Source organism: Solanum lycopersicum, chromosome 6 (assembly GCF_036512215.1).
Source record: "Solanum lycopersicum chromosome 6, SLM_r2.1".
Taxonomy (NCBI): domain Eukaryota; kingdom Viridiplantae; phylum Streptophyta; class Magnoliopsida; order Solanales; family Solanaceae; genus Solanum; species Solanum lycopersicum.
Genome location: NC_090805.1, coordinates 1956580 through 1974257, shown reverse-complemented (window position 1 = coordinate 1974257; position 17678 = coordinate 1956580). Strand labels below are relative to the sequence as shown.

At 30.2% G+C, this 17678-nt stretch overlaps 1 protein-coding gene across 10 annotated transcripts; it reads left to right on the top strand.

Annotated features, from left to right (window-relative positions):
• The first annotated feature begins 3547 nt into the window (after positions 1 to 3547).
• On the top strand, positions 3548 to 11084 carry LOC104647777 (uncharacterized mitochondrial protein AtMg00810-like). Of its 10 annotated transcripts, XR_011221609.1 has the most exons (9): positions 3548 to 3705; positions 5016 to 5094; positions 6169 to 6255; positions 6337 to 6402; positions 7216 to 7327; positions 8075 to 9035; positions 9536 to 9617; positions 10116 to 10359; positions 10468 to 11084. XR_011221609.1 is itself a non-coding variant. In XM_069298990.1 (7 exons), exons 5-7 carry the CDS (start codon positions 9590 to 9592, stop codon positions 10505 to 10507), a joined length of 312 nt encoding a protein of 103 aa, XP_069155091.1. In that variant the 5' UTR covers positions 3548 to 3705; positions 5016 to 5094; positions 6169 to 6255; positions 8075 to 9035; positions 9536 to 9589; the 3' UTR covers positions 10508 to 11084. The 10 variants fall into 10 exon arrangements, 1 of the variants encoding a protein (XP_069155091.1); XR_011221610.1 differs by lacking the exon at positions 6337 to 6402 and having other exon boundaries at positions 7216 to 7294; XR_011221606.1 differs by lacking the exon at positions 6337 to 6402.
• Positions 11085 to 17678: the final 6594 nt, after the last annotated feature.

Sequence of the window (17678 nt, the reverse complement as noted above, 5' to 3'; positions counted from 1 at the left end):
AGGAGCTACACCACTCCATTTGTTATTGTGCATAAAGCAATATATATTTTCTTTAAGACACGTATCATGTTTACTGTTGTAGTACATCTTATGTAATTATTATTACTACTTCCCCTATTTTTTCTTTTTTATTTGAATTTTAAACATTAATCTAGAAAGAAAAAGAAATTATAAACACTTCTTGTACATATACATCTCTATGTTTCATATTTTTCTTATTTATTATATAAATTATAATTATAAATTATTATTCATATTTTTTTTTGTTAGAGATATTTGAGATTCAGACAAAATCAATGAACATATCAGAAATTGAAAATTTTTATTTTAAATTTAAATATTAATGTAGAAAGAAAATAAAATAAAAAAAAGAAGGAAAAGTCTTTGCTAAAAGCCAAAAAAATAAAAATTACACTACTGCTAAAAGCCTAAAAAACAGGAGCTACATTACACATCTCTATGTTTCATATTTTTTAATTTATTATATAAATTATAATTATAAATTATTATTCAAATTTTTTTTGTTTGCGATATTTGTGATTCAGACAAAATCAATGAACATATCAGAAATTGAAAGTTTTTATTTTAAATTTAAATATTAATGTAGAAAGAAAATAAAATAAAAAAAAGGAGGGGCTACGTGTAATGTAGGAAGTGGAATTCCTAAGAAAAAAGAAAACAAAAAGTGAAAAGCAATTTACACCTGTCTTCTTTAATCATTATTAAACTCATAATGTGTCAAGTTAATCATACATTACTTTCGTTAATTTTTATTAGTTATTATTTAATTTGATACACAATTAAAAAATAATTATTAACGTATTTTACTATACTATTTCTATTGATGATGTTTAGTAGAGTATTAGGTCTTAAAATAATTTATCGAATAAGTATTTAATATTAAGAGTAAAATATATAAAAAAATAATTATTATAACCACTTCCCCTATCTTTTCTTTTATTTATTTTAAATTTAAACATTAATCTACAAAGAAAAAGAAATTATAAACACTTCTTGTACATATATATCTCTATGTTTCATATTTTTATTTATTTATTATACTAATTATAATTATAAATTATTATTCATATTTTTTTTTGTTTGAGATATTTGTGATTCAGACAATATCAATGAACATATCAGAAATTAAAAATTTTTATATTAAATTTAAATATTAATGTAGAAAGAAAATAAAATTAAAAAAAGGAGGAAAAGTTTTGCTAAAAGCCAAAAAAATGAAAATTACACTACTGCTAAAAGCATAAAAAGCAGGAGCTACATCACTCCATTTGTTAGTGTATAAAACAATATATAATTTTTTTAAGACACGTATCATTTTTACTGTTGTAGTACATCTTATGTAATTATTATAACCACTTCCCCTATCTTTTCTTTTTTTATTTTAAATTTAAACATTAATCTAGAAAGAAAAAGAAATTATAAACACTTCTTGTACATATACATCTCTATGTTTCATATTTTTTTATTTATTATACTAATTATAATTATAAATTATTATTCATATTTTTTTTTGTTTGAGATATTTGTGATTCAGACAAAATCAATGAACATATCAGAAATTGAAAATTTTTATTTTAAATTTAATATTAATGTAGAAAGAAAATAAAATTAAAAAAAAGAAGAGGAAAAGTCTTTGCTAAAAGAAAAAAAAAATTCACACTACTGCTAAAAGCAAAAAAAGCTGGAGCTACATCACTCCATTTGTTATTGTGTATAAAGCAATATATATTTTCTTATCATTTTTACTGTTGTAGTACATCTTATGTAATTATTATAACCACTTTCCCTATCTTTTCTTTTTTATTTTAAATTTAAACATTAATCTAGAAAAAAAAATTATAAACACTTCTTGTACATATACATCTCTATGTTTCATTTTTTTTATTATACTAATTATAATTATAAATTATTATTCATATTTTTTTGGTTAGAGATCTTTGAGATTCATACAAAATCAATGAGAAAAATGAAAAGTTATTTAAAGATTGGATGAAAATTTCTACGTAGAAGATATTTCATAATGTGTGATGAATATTCAGCCACTTGGTAAAAAAATAATGGATAGGTAGAAAATGGAGAAAAAGTCTTTGCTAAAAGCCTAAAAAGTAAAAATAGTAGCCTATACTACTGCTAAAAGTCTAAAAAGCAGAAGCTACATCACTGAAGCCTAAAATGCAGGAGCTACACCACTCCATATATATAATAATTATAATTATAAATTATTATTCATATTTTTTTAATGAGAGATTGAGGAATTTCAATTTTTTCAGACCTGGTGTAAAACTCCACGGGTGTCTCCATGTGATAAAGAACCCACCATTTTTCTGCCGGTTCCTACATCTACACATACACAATTCATAAATCAAAACAATTCATGAGTAATAAATAAACATTAATCTAGAAAGAAAAAGAAATTGTAAACACTTCTTGTACATATACATATCTTTGTTTCATAATTTTTTAATTTATTATGCTAATTATAATTATAAATTATTATTCATATTTTTTTTTGTTAGAGATTTTTGAGATTTAGACAAAATGAATGAACAAATAAGAAATTAAAAAATTTCATTTTAACTTTAAATATTAATCTAGAAAGGAAAACAATTATAAACACTTCTCGTACATATACATACATCTAATAGAAATAGTCAATTTTTGAGAGACTGAAGATACAAGTTTAAATTAGAAGAAGAAGAAACCGACCTGGTGTAGAACTCCACGGGTGTCTCCATGTGAAAAAGAACCCTAGAAAGAAAAAGAAATTGTAAACACTTCTTGTACATATACATATCTATGTTTCATAATTTTTTTAATTTATTATACTAATTATAATTATAAATTATTATTCATATTTTTTTTGGTTAAGAGATTTTTGAGATTCAGACAATGAATGAGCAAATAAGAAATTAAAAAATTTTATTTTAAATTTAAATATTAATCTAGAAAGGAAAAAAATTATAAACACTTCTTGTACATATACATACATCTAACAGAAATAGTCAATTTTTGAGAGACTAAAGATGCAAGTTTAAATTAGAAGAAAAAGAAACCGACCTGGTGTAGAACTCCACGGGTGTCTCCATGTGAAAAAGAACCCACCATTTTTCTGCTGGTTCCTACACCTACACATACACAATTCATAAATCAAAACAATTCATGAGTAATTAAAATGAAAAGAGGCCAATTATAAAAAATAAAAAAAACAATACAGTTACCATGAGAAACAAAGAAGAAAAGCATGACAAAAACAGCAATGATGAAAATGGAACGCCCCATTGATCTACAAACATTTGCTATTGAAATTGAAAGTTGTCCATTTTTAATGTAAAATTACATACTTGCCCTTCTTGTTTTTGGAAATGAAATTTGTCCATTTTTTATTAATGTAAATTACTATTATGCCCTTGGTCGCCCATGTGATGGCTCTTCTATATAGTAGTAATATATATATATATATATATATATATATATATATATATATATATATATATATTTATATATATTTAAGTTGTACCACAAAAAAGTTAAATTGTACTACTTTATTTTGTTATTCCATTATTTACGTTTAGACCAAGTACAACCCAACAAGTACCCTTTCATGTGGACTTTAAGAACAAATACTCTTGTGAAATGACTCGAAGACTTCATTTGGAATTTTCAGGAAAACTTGAGTCATCTTAGGTATGCATTGCCTCTTACCTTTTTTCTTCTGTTTTTAGTCTATGATTGATCACCTTTTGTCAATTTTTTCATTTGATGAGTCTGAACCTTTTTCAATTTTTTCATTTGATGGGTTTCAAATTTTTTCAAGTTGTGGTAAAAACTTGATTGGATGTTGTTGTTGCTTCCGTTTTCTACTTTCTCTATTTTGTATCTCAATTTTTTTGGTAATTTTTGTTATTGAAATGTAGTGTTTCTTCCGCTTTGTTTTGGATGTGGGTGTTCTTTCAATTTGTAATTTTTTATGTAGCCTTTTGCATGTACTTGGATAAGAAAGGAAAGGAAAGAAATTGAGCACAAATATCTGAACTTGAATTATCGATTTGGATTACTTTTGAAATTGATGCTTTCATTATCTTCGCTTTATATAAATCTATTTCTGTATATGGTTCTGATGGAGGACCTTTGATCTTAGAAAATGCATTTCTATACCTCTGTTTGCTGAATACGAAGAAATGCCCAAAAATTACATGTGACAAGTGAGTCTGTAGCAACAAAAAGATGAAGAAATGAAAATGATATGGTCAAATATAATTGCATTATCACTTACTATTTCTCTCAAAATTTTGAATCAGACATAGAGAAATCCCATCAACTCGACATAATCACCCATTTATGGTGCACAACTCTTTGTAAGATTAGTGTGTCTTCATGTGATAATTGTCAAATGGGTGAATTTGATAATCTCCACAACCAACTATACAAGGATATTAGAAACAAGTGGAATTGGGTATTTCAAAACAGGAAAGTCATATTTGCCGTTTTTGCTTTTTTGCTTATTTGTTTCTGGAGTGATGGCTGAAAACTTTATCTAAACTATCATGTGTGTGTCTGAGTTTCTTAGCTGAAATATCAATCATCGATTCACCTAGGAGAAGTGATTTTTTTATGATTGATGGGTGTTTTAATAAATAGTTGGCGGTGTACTTCAATAATGAAACTAAAATATAAGGACACTTAAGGAGCTTTTTACCACCAACTCTTTTGTTTCTTATTTCTTGCAAAATGATTTTTTGTTATTCCGTGTAAATTAAATAGATAATGTCCATGAATCTATAGAAAATTTTGAAATAGTCTTCCAAACTAATTATTTTTGCTCCTCCGGGAGGTGTTTGATGTGAAAAAGAAAGTTAATGTATGACTCATGTTGGATGACATTATTAATGTTACAAACGATTGTAAAACACTTCTAATTTTATGCATTTATATTTATTTTTCACAATGATATATCAAGTGATCTTTTGCTATGTTCTTTTTGTTGTTTTTAGCAGGCTGCATGCAATATGCCTTCAGTTTTTGGATTGTGTCAAGAATGATACGAATGATATGATTTCCTCTGCTGACTGTAAGGTGCGCACATAGCGCATATTCTGTTTCTCCATTTGAATGAGTAAATTCTATCATTTCTTTGAGATACAAAATTATAAGCTATGTATCAATATTATTTTGGCATTTCATAGTTATAGGAAATGCACTGATGGTAGCAGCATGTGGTGCTATAAGTTTCAAATTTTAACTCCTTACTGTTTTGTCTACTGAATTTCGCATTTAGATTCAAGTGATGATTCAATATGATGATATTGTTGTTAAATCGGAAATTATCTTTTTTGGCCAAATAGACTAAGTATTGACATTTTAATTATGTTGCCTAATTCTATATTAATTTAGGCGAGAAATAATAATTTTAAACTATGGAAAGAAATATAATACTAAATTAATATATAGTACTCCCTCCGTTTAAAAAAGAATGATCATATTTCCTTTTTAGTTTGTTTAAAAAAGAACGACCCCTTTCCTTTTTTGGCAACACTTTTAACTTTAACTTTTCACGTGGCGTGACATGTTTAAGACTACATGTTTATGACTACAAAGGTTTAAGATGTACAAGATTAAAGGGTATTTTGTTACATTTGACATAATTTTAATATAGAACCACAAGATTATAAAGTCTTCTTTCTTTTCTTAAATTCCGTTCAAAGTCAAATTAGGTCATCCTTTTTGAAACGGAACGGAGAGAGTAGTATTTGTTTGATGTATGTCTTCCCCATGCTATCAATATGACATATAAGTTTTATGAAAGAGACAGAATGAGAAGTGGGAAAAATGATAAAGAAACAGATAGAACAAGGCAATACATCTAATAAAGTGGGACAATGTCACATTAGACAAGAAAATAGTAGCCCTAGAAATAAATAGATGAAGGAAAAAAATAATTTACTCATGAAGTGTTTATGAAAATATATTGTTGTTCATTCCTATTGCAACAAGATGGACTTTATCGAGGCTGAGAATGGACCAACTATTAAATGTTGGGTAAAAATTTGTGAATGGTATATATACAACTTTACAAGGCTATATGAAAGTGATATTTGGATAACATATAAGAGGACGTGATTCTTTTAAACTAATTGTATTTTGTTTCAGATGATGGAAGAAAAATAGCACTTGGGCATGGCACGACAGCTGAAGAAGTCACATACTTGTGTTTTGTAGCACCACGACATTTAATTGGTATTGTATAAAATTATTTTATACCGAACAAAGAAATCTTCTTTTAATACATTGTTTTATCCGTTTCCTATCCCGTTTCAGTTGGTTCTCTTTATTTGATCAGAGGTTCAATTTAACGGTTTCTTAAAGCTTTGCTTAATTAATTTTGTAAGTTGAAATATCTTACTTTCAACTATCTAATGCTACTTGATGTTATGATTTTATCTGCGAATAAATTTTTGAATGCTTCATTTTGACAATTGTGTCATCATATCCCCAGATCCACAAAAGACATTATGACCAACAACGATGTTGTCCATTTATATTAAAATAATATACTTTTAGGATGTTAATGAAATGCTTTTAACTTCCTTGCTGACTAATTATGAAAGAAAGGGGCAAGATATTAAGAATGTATATAGTGCTACTTCAATTAAGCAAGTTTTACTTTTTTGGTGATTATCTTTAATTTATATGTAAAAAAATGTGGATATGGATGGAAAGATTTTTTATATATATATACACTTATATGTCCAGCCATTTTTTTAGGAATTTATTCTAATTGTCCCCGTGTCATGGAAGATGAAGAGTTACCAAATCCTTGGTACTTTGCCTTAACTTTGTATTAATAGATACTATGTGTACTATTATATTTGACTCTTTTGTAATTCAAAAATGTATGATATACTTGCCAATTAGAACTTCTGGATCCTTACTCGCTTTAACAAATATACTGCCGAGTGAGGTAAGTGATCAAGAAAAACCAAGAAAAATGATTGATTTCAATTCTCTAATTTTCAAGCCTACAAGTACAAATTTTCAAGCTTTTTAAGATTTGTAGGAACCATAGTGTTCTATTTTGGATGATGTTGTATTAGTATTTAATAGTTATTCTTAGATAGAAGTTATTCTTTTAGTATGATCTAAATTTCTTCTATTATTTTTGTATTGTTTGAATTGCAACTTCTGAAATATTAGCAGATTGGGAGACGATACCAAAACATGATACTTTATCGTCTTCATAATTACAATATGCTGGAATTGAGAGGATGATCATAAAGTAAGAGATTAATGATGTTTGGAAATGATTTAGGTGATATTCATTTCCTTAATGAGGTGTTCTCTGTTCAGATTTTATGTGATTATGCATGTGGAACAAGTTTTTCTTTAAAAAATCTTGTTCAACTATTTATTTATTGAATCGAAAATCTTAAGTTACGAGTAGTAAACTGAAATGAAAGGATAAAAGGTAGCTATAACATGTTTTTATCTAAGTCAGACACTCAAATTATTAATGTTAAAGGTAAGGATAATGTCAAAGCACGTCTGACCCATTCCTTTGTATCATTATCTTTAATTTGCTTGAACTTATAAGGTTCTTATCATATTGTTAGATATAGAAGCTACAATGTCTAAGTGCAGTAATTTAAATAGCATTTTTGTTGCGCTTTGTAAAACAAATAGCATACTAAAGTACAATGATCTTTAGGAGGAAAAGAAAAAAAATTGTATATGTAATATCTTACGATGGCTTCCTGGTAGCCAAAATAAATCTATCCATAAATTATCTTCTTATGAATTCATCTTCAATAGAGATTGTGTCTCACTTCTATCCCAATTTTGCCAAGAGATGGCTTGAGCAGATGTGTACTCTAAAAGGTATTTGTAGGTCACACAAAAACATGACTTGTTCAAGCAGATAAAGAAGGAATAGACTCTTAAAAGCAACTTACTTTTTGTTGTCTATATCCTCTATTTGGGAAAATAGTAAAATTGATAGACTTTAACAGAAACTTTTGTCGACTTATTTCTGATGTATTCACTTTTCAATAATTTTCAGGAACAACATATAGTGAGTTGATTTTCTCCATAGTACATTGGATTGTTCAGAAGTTGTTGACACCAATACAATATGAATGATAAACTGTAAATGCAGAATGTTCGTAACAACTTTGAGCACGAGTTGTGCTAACATTTTTTTAGTCCTACTATATGATGATTTGGTGACATTGTCTATAGTTTGCATATGCTAGAGTCAATAGAATTTATGTCTCTGCTTACTTGATCATACCTCTCACTAATATATCTACATAACTTGAATAAATTGTTCCCTTACAATTTATGTGTTATATATCTGAATAATATTTAACATACTTTATTATTTACGGAGAACAAATCTACTTATATGTTGGGCCCGTGTTGCCTCTCTAGTGTGTGTATATATATATATATATGTGTGTATATATATGAATCACTGCTTATATATATTTTTAAAAGCTCAAAAGTCATGATTTAATCATTTTTGTTTACAATAATATATTACATGTTTGGACCTAATATCAATAAAATTTAATTTGGTTTTAATTTTAATTACCCAATGAAGTTGTGTTGTTCAAATCTTGTAGATTAGTTGATTGTCTAATCATCTGACACACAATATTATCTATTTTAAATCGTGTGTTTTTAAAAAATAGTTTGTGATAATCATCACAATGTGATTTTGATATATATAACTCATATCGTAATAATGTGTTTAGAGGACTCACGTGCGAAACACGTGTTCATAACTAGTTTTTCGTAGGAATAAACTCTTTAAAAGATTTCTTTCATATGTCATATGATTTGTACAACCATTATCAATTATCCAAAAATCAAATTTGGACAGTTGTTTCATCTTTTTGAAATTTTATTTTTGCAAATTACAACTTCATGACCAAGTTGTTTGCAGATGTTCCATTGTGCATCTGGTCTTTTCCAACATTAATATGAAGGATGTCAATCTTTTCCGCAGTGCTGACAAGGTGGTTATTTTTAAAAAATTTACCCTTATTTGAGTTTTGTGGCTGACTACTAACGCTCCTTCAACCATTCCATCTTGCCTCATAAGCCTCCGTTGTTCCTGTGCCATCAAAAAATTTAACAATTTTGCCAAAATAATTTTGGACAGATCTTGTGTGTTTTCCTAGGTAATTATACATGTTTCATATCTTTCGGGCACTGTAACAAGAATTTTTTCAACAATTCTTGTATCTTTAAATAGTGTCTAGTAATCTTACCTTGTTGACAATACCAAATAATCTATCAGAGTATTCCTTGACTGTTTCTCACTATTTCATTCTCTGCAATTCGAATTCCCTCATTAAATCTAATACCTTCATTCCTCGTATTCTTTCATCAGATAATTCCAAATATCTTTTGGTGATGTGAGAGTCTGGATTTCGTGAAAACAGTTGTCAAAACATCAACAAATAAAGTTGATTTTGCCTTTGACTTAATGGTTTTCTTTTCCTTGTGACTCTAGATTTGGGCCGCGGTGGGATTATTTGGCAGCGGATTGATTTCATAATCCTCTTCCATGGCTTCCAAAGATCAAGAGCCTCCAAGTAAATTTCCATTCTCACATCCCATAGTCGATAATTCTCACCATCAAAAATAGGAGGAGTCATTCGTGAAAACTATTTTCAGAATCCATTTTTCTACTCACATGTCCCTCAAGAAGGCTCTAGATACCAATTGTTGATTTTTTAATAATAAAATGAAGAAAATAATAGGGAAATACTTGACAGAAAAAATACTGCAGTATTAGCAAAGGCGATTATTTTATCAATAATCAAAAGAGTTACATTTATAGATATAATTTCTAACTAAAAATAGAAAAATATGCTACAAAATTATCAGTAAAATTCAAATAATAAATAAAAGAACTAACTCCTATATTCAAGTCACATAGGACTCTAATAAAATAATTTTAAAATCCTATAAGTAGCTAACTGATTTATTATTGCAATATCCTGAGACACATTCTCAACAATCAACAACTGGTATTATTCTTCTTGTTGTACATGTTGATGACATTTTCATCACTGATAGTGATTATGCAGGAATGTCCTCTATCAAATCTTTCTTGCATTCGATATTTCACGAGAAAGACTTGGGACAGTTGAAATACTTCTTGGAAATAGAAGTAAGTAGGAATAAGAAGGGAACATTTTTATCTCAAAGGAAGTATATCCTTGACCTTCATGAGGAAACTGGTAAGTCAATAGTCAAGCCTTGTACTACTCCAATGGCTCCAAATATGCAGCTAACAAAAGATGATGGTGATCCCTTCAATGATCCAGAGAGGTACAGGAAATTAATTGGGAAATTAAACTATAACTCGTCTGGATATTGCTTTTGCAGTTAGTGTTGTTAGTCAGTTCATGACCACACTTACAGTAAAACATTGTGCAGCTTTGGAGCAAATATTGTGTTACTTGAAAGGCGCCCCTAGACTTGGCATAGTATATAGCAACAATGGACATACTCGCATTGAGTGTTTTGTAGATGCCGATTGGGTTGGATCCAAGATTGATAGAAGGCCTACTATAGATTATTGTGACTATTGTGTCTTTGTGGGTGGAAACTTGGTGTCATGGAGAAGTAAGAAAGAAAATGTTGTATCTTGATCCAGTGCAAAATCCGAGTATAGAGCTATTACACAATCCACATGTGAGATTATGTGGATACATCACCTCTTAAGTGAAGTTGAGTCAAAGTATCCCACACACGCGAAACTTTGGTGTGATAATCAAGTTGCTCTTCATATCACCTCAAATCTAGTGTATCATGAAATAACTAAGCACATTGAGGTGGACTGTCATTTTATTCGTGAAAAGATTCAAGAAAACCTTATTTCCACGGGCTATGTGAAGACTGGAGAGCAACTAGCTGCTTTATTCATAAAGGCATTGAATGGAGCTCGAGTTAACTATTGTGTAACTAGGTGGGCATGATTAATATATACAATCCAGCTTGAGGGGAGTGTTACAGAATATTGTGATAACTTGAAGAAAGAGTTAGGGTCACTTCTTTCCTTTTGTATCCAGGTATGTTGAATTTTACAAACTGCGATCCACCGTCTTCGGTAAAAAATACCTTCCTGCATTTCCTCATGTTTCTTCTCGACATCCAAGAGTGTCAATAAAGTGGAATGAGAATCATGAGGTCGTTCAAATCTTAGGGAAGGCAAAAAAACTACGCAATTTCTTCCCCTGTGTCCAAGCCTTCTAGAAGGAGTTACCCATAGGACTTCAAATCAACAGATACTAATTTTTTTTATATCAACTAATTTAAAAAGTTGCAAATATTAATTACTAACAGTTACATCGGTTTCAAAAAAAAGGGATTTCACAATTAGGGAAATATTTCAGGGTTGTAGCATGCGCCAATTTCAAACACAATAATGCTCAAGGATTTTCCCAAGTGAAAGAGTAGAAGAAAAGCCGTAGAGATAGTCCGCAAGATCGCCCAAATTCCGTGCCAACTACTAATACTAATGCCAATTTTACTTTCAAGAAAAATAGCATCGAATATACGCAGGTATAGGCAAAAAGAAGCAACTTCCAAGAGTGTCAATAAAGTGGATAGAGAACAATGAGGTTGTTCAAATCTCAGGAAAGGCAAAAAGCTAAGTTAAACAGTTGCAAATATTAATTACTAACAATTAATTCGATTACATAAAAGAGGATTTCAAACACAAAAATGTTCAAGGATCATAAAAGTGTTTACCTAAGAGAAAGAGTCGAAGAAAAGCCCTAGAGATAGTCCGCAAAATCTCCCAAATTGTGTTCTCTCGTTTTCCAAAAACTGAATAATGATAAAATAAGATGGCTGAACTATTTATAGTCTAAAATAAAACACATGATTCAAACCTAGAGTTCGGGTCTGCGCACGTGCGCGGACCTATTCCCTCTCTGCATATTTCGAAAAGCTTGATCCAACTCTGTGACGCGCTTCCATCGCGCAATCCACTTTTTTGTGATTCAAAAATTTACTAGTGTATGTTCAATTGAATTCAACTACAATAAGTTATAAGACTGCTTGTAAAATTACCCCTTATAACCATGCTCTTTTTTGTAATATACTAATTAAACATCTTTATATAAACAGAATTTGTAAAATTGAATTCAAGGTGCTTTTACAAATAGTTCGAAATGTTTAGAGAGGGAACATGTATGCGCACGTGCGTGGACCTGGAATCTAGGTTTGAATCACGTGCTTTATTTTAGACTATAAATAGTTCAGCCGTCTTATTTTATCATTATTTAGTTTTTGGAAAACGAGATAACACAATTTGGGAGATTTTGCGGACTATCTCTAGGGCTTTTCTTCGACCCTCTTTCTCTTAGGTAAACACTTTTATGATCCTTGAACATTTTTGTGTTTGAAATCCCCTTTTATGTAACCGAATTAATTGTTAGTAATTAATATTTGCAACTGTTTAACTTAGCTTTTTGCCTTTCCTGAGATTTGAACGACCTCATTGTTCTCAATCCACTTTATTGACACTCTTGGAAGTTGCTGCTTTTTGCCTATACCTGCGTATAGTCGATGCTATTTTTCTTGAAAGTAAAGTTGGCATTGGTATTAGTAGTTGGCGCGGAATTGTTATGATCTAGGATAATAAGTTTATGAGCTTTGTCTTATTCACCGTCGAGAAAGGAAAGAAGACTTTCAACTCTAAGTTTCACTCAGACGTAGTTCCCTTCTTAGTTAACCTAAGAGGTCTACAGAAAATACGCCCCAAAGTGGCAACTGAACAATGCAAATGGAGCAAAGTACTCTGCCCGCGGATAGACTGTCTTGTATAGCATAGTGCTTCAGGTTTCCTTTTGCTCCCATGTAAAGGTTCCCTCGTATGACCCATACGTGACCTTCATGGACCGCGCTTGACTCCATTCTGTCCGTAACTGTCTCTTCCACCAGAGGCCTTGTACTCCCATTTCATCATGTTGGCCTTCATCCCTTCCTTTAATGTGCAAGTTCTCCAGGCACTGAAGGCATTCCAGGAAGGGCTCTTACTTTAACAGAACTAGGACCGTCAACTCCAACTGTCCTTATAGATAGGCGAAAGTTACCCCCTCTCCTTAGAGTCAAGTGACTTTCACTCCTTCAAATCCATTATATTGGGAGGCTTAACGAGTGACATATTCCGAAGTATGTCACTGCTGAAGACATGGACATGGTGCTACAAACTGAATTGTCCATGTCCCCATTACGTATTTGGAGATCTATAAGGAATCTTTGGCCTAGACTAGCAAAGAATTCATGTTATGAGGTGGGTGCGGGTAACAAAATACTATTTTGGAAGGACTTATGGATTACAGAACGTTTTAATGCGTTGTTAAGGTTGATAACTTTTTTGCGTAGCGAACATGTCTTTCTACACAACAGAGGAGAAAGTGTATGATCTGTTCTCTCATGCTGGAGAGATTAAAAAGATAGTGTGGAATTCTGCTTTATAATGTATAGCTTTAACTTTCTTTCAGTCTCCAATTTCATATATTTTGTGTTGCTATCTTTCAACCATATAGTTAGTTCCCTCTAGCTGCACTTGCACTCGAGCCTCACTACCTAAGGTCCGTGTATACTCTAGCTTCCCCAGACCCGACTTTTGGGATTTCATTGGATAATTTGTTGTTGTCGTCAGTGTTATCAAAGGCAAAAAGTGCAAAAATGTTGTAAGGTATGTGGGGCTTTAAGTGCAAAGTGCTAATAACTTGTGAGCATTAATGAAAAAAGGCGCAAGGGGGAGAAAAAATACAAATGTATATATGTTTAATTAGTTCAAGACTAATAATTATAAACATGAATTACAAATACGACCAAAGAAATTGAAAATTTTTATGATAAAGTGAAATATCAATTTTTTAGTGTCACTTCTTCAGAGGCTCATTGGCAAGGAAAATTTCGCCTTAGAGTTGAAACTGGATGTAACTGAAGGAAAGGCTATGTAGGTACGATAGGAGGGTACGGTTAAGCAGGGTAAGCGAAGGCTCTCTCTCGCGCTCTGTGGTCTTGTGTTGAAACGCACATAAAGTGACGCGATATGCTGAACACGTTTTGAGTCTCGCTTCAGGGCTTAAACGCGTCTTTGACTACACTGGTAGTTGTTGTATCTCCTTAATGACTGGGAAATAGTTAGATTTGTGGTGCTATTGGAGATGCTTGATGGTTTCAAATGCACCACTATAGAGGATGACATTTTTAGATGAAAACATGATGAAAACTGTAACTTATCTCTTCTTTTTGCTTGTTAAGAATAATCTAATAGTTATAAAGTATTGATATGTGTGTTGTTGCAGAGCTACGTGGTTGTCAGGCGTCTAATTAGACACCTTTTATCGGAAAAAAAATATCGTATATACAAGTAAAATGATATATGAAGTGATTAAATAACATACTCTGAATACCCTTTGACACAAAAAGCTACTGTAACCTAGTGATTTCAGATACCTTAAATGATCTAGCGTTTGCATGTTCGAATCTCACAAAATATTGGTTCATATATCTAAACCTAATTACTAAGTCATTGTTAGAATACTTTTTATAATGATATTTTTTATTGCATTTTTCCTTGATAATATGGTGTCATTGTTTGCATGAATACTTTATTGATATAATGGTTAAAAGCATATTTGAAGAATTTTTTATTTTTTTTTAGTTTCATACTTTAATAGGTATTTGCATTTTCACTCGAATTATCACTAACTATTTATCAAAACGCATTTAGAAGCTGACTAAATCAAGTGTTTGAATACAATTGACAACTTAATTTGCCCATAAACTTTCGTGCATATAGCGATTGACTCATGAATTAGATGCGTGTTTTGATAAATAACTGTTAATAGTTCGAGTAGAAAACACAAACACAAGATAGTTCAAATAGGAAAACCGCAAGAAAAAAATGATATCTCAGGTGTGTTTTTATCACTATATCTTAATTTTTTATTTTTAAAATTCAATTAACTCCTTTAATTATCCACGTGGGGTGCCATTTGACACCATTTTTGAACAAAAAGGAAAGTGTATTACCACACACCATCATGTACCAGTCAAGGTGTGCTTTAAAAAAAGTCGATGATAGTTCAGGTAGGAAACACAAGCACGTGATAGTTCTGATAGAAAATTCATAAAATTTTATATTCAATCCAAACGATCGGAACGCGCAATCCTAGTCATAGTTGACCTTTGGTATAAATACCAAAAAAAACTTATGTTAAACATGTATAATCAAGTTGTAATTAATACTTGGGATATTTTGCAAACTCCATATAGTGATAAGCTGTAATTGTTGAAAAAAATGTAATTGTACATTGAGCCAGCCCCATGAGATTTTCACATGATCAAATTATGGTTTGAATTTTGGTCCATTACTGGACCACAATTCACTAATTTCACAACAAGAATTTTGGATTACAGACCCAGTGTACAAATCAAATATTAATGAAAGAGTTCAAATATTCAGTGTGAATGACTCATACCACTTGCCAATTTGTTTTTGTTTTGGAAATTTCCTTGTTCATGTTTAGAATCAACTCTCTACGTAAAGTATACGCGGATTCAAGATATTAAGTTTATATAAAATATGGGAAAATTATTTAATTATACAAGCATTTCTACCGTATTTATTTATTAAATCTCTTTGTTTGAAATAATTACATATTGGTTTTACTAATTAATTACTTCACATCAGATTTCGAATTAGATACATGTGGCTTTATCACTAGATACACTCTGAAATAGAGATACATAAGGAGAAAGGTGAGCGAGGAAGCAAGGAAGAATCTTTGTATTTTAGGTTATATATGAATCATACTAGATATATATGTATTAGGGACTGGCATGCAGATATATAATTAAGAGAGGCGAGTGAGAAAGTTAGATACATGTGACTTCACTTGGATACAATGTATCTAGAATAAATTACACTTAATTTTGACTCCATACATGTATCTTGATGCACCAAAATAAATGAATCTAAGGACCAAATTATGGACGAAATGGTAATTTGAAACTCAAGGGAAGATACTTAATTAGATCCTAAACTAGTGGAATATGTGTTGTAACACAGATAAACACCTAAACTTGGCCTCGGCTGGCAACTAAATACCAAATTTTAGCTTGTACTATTTATTCTCCATTTATTCTCTGTAACTAAATATACTCTGAATCATTAATATATACCCCACCGCCGTGGAAGTTTACCCACGGGGTGTTACTACGAAATATTGGTTTTTCTCTTTCTCTCTCTAGATCTCTCATCTCTCTCTCTCGAAAATTCTTGTGTTCTTCATTCATCAAGTGTGAGTGTGGAGATCCGATCCTAACACTGTCGATACCAATCAAAATAGGCTAAGTACACTTGGCACTTCTATTTATGGTCCTAAAATGGGCTAAACCTTGTGAATTTCACCTGACTAAGTCAAATAATTAAATGTCTTGTAAATGGTCCTTCTCTAAGTTTGAACAAACCAATAAGGTTCCTATTTTCACAAGGTTTTATATTCTCTTGTGTTTTTACTAGGTGACAATAGAAAGAAAATCATATGTTCATATTTATGAAACCAAGTTACATGCACATAATCATTGATTTGAAATTGAATCTTAAACTTTTATTTCGACGTAGATTCAGAATTTTAAGAAAATAAATACAATACAATACAATATTATCGAAACTCTCTTGCTTAATGCATGAGCTTCCATTGCCTCGAGGTTTGTATGGTCAACGAATTATCATCGCTTTTGAGCACAACAAACTTTCTATAATCTAGCTTATTGTATCCTATCCTCTTGTATTATACGTTGTGTCACATAAAATTAAAAAAACGCATTATTTTTATCTTTTTATTTAAGAATTACTACGAAAATGTTGAGTTTGATTGAATCATTAGAGTATATGTTATATTTTCTACCAGTGGTTTAATTAATGAATTTTGCGAGATTTTAAAAGAATAAACTAAAGAGAAAGTAAAAATATACACAATTAACATCAAGAGCACAAAGTATATATGTTTAACTCGAATAATAAACTTAATAGATGATTTGATAATATAAAAAAAATTAATTTTTCATTAGAAAATAATAAAAATGTTGTCCCCCTCATAGTCAACTATGTTACATCAATATAAATTTATTGCACATACTCCCAAAAAAGAACCACCCCACCCCCCAATTATAGCATATAATTTCTTTTTAAAAAATTTATAGTCTTAAGATTTTTGTCTATTTTTGGTAGCTAAGAGATGAAGATGATAAGACTCAATCACAAGAAAAACCCTAAGTTAGTCACTTTCCATGAGTAATTGTGGCATTGGATTGATGCATAAAATGCCCTCTATTTTGGTTGGTTTTTGGTATATCAGATAAGATGAAATATTTCAATATTAAATTTATACTTTGTTTCGTTAACACAATATACATTTTATAATTCTAAACTTAATTCTGAATATACCACTTTATATCGATTATTTTGAAATCATTTCATATCAATTTTAGGTGGGATAAATTAATTCAAACATAATAATTTTAAAATAATATAATCCGTAAATCAAATACATATACTATTATATAAATGCAAATGTATCACGTTCAAAGTTTGTGGTCATTTAGACATTTTTCCT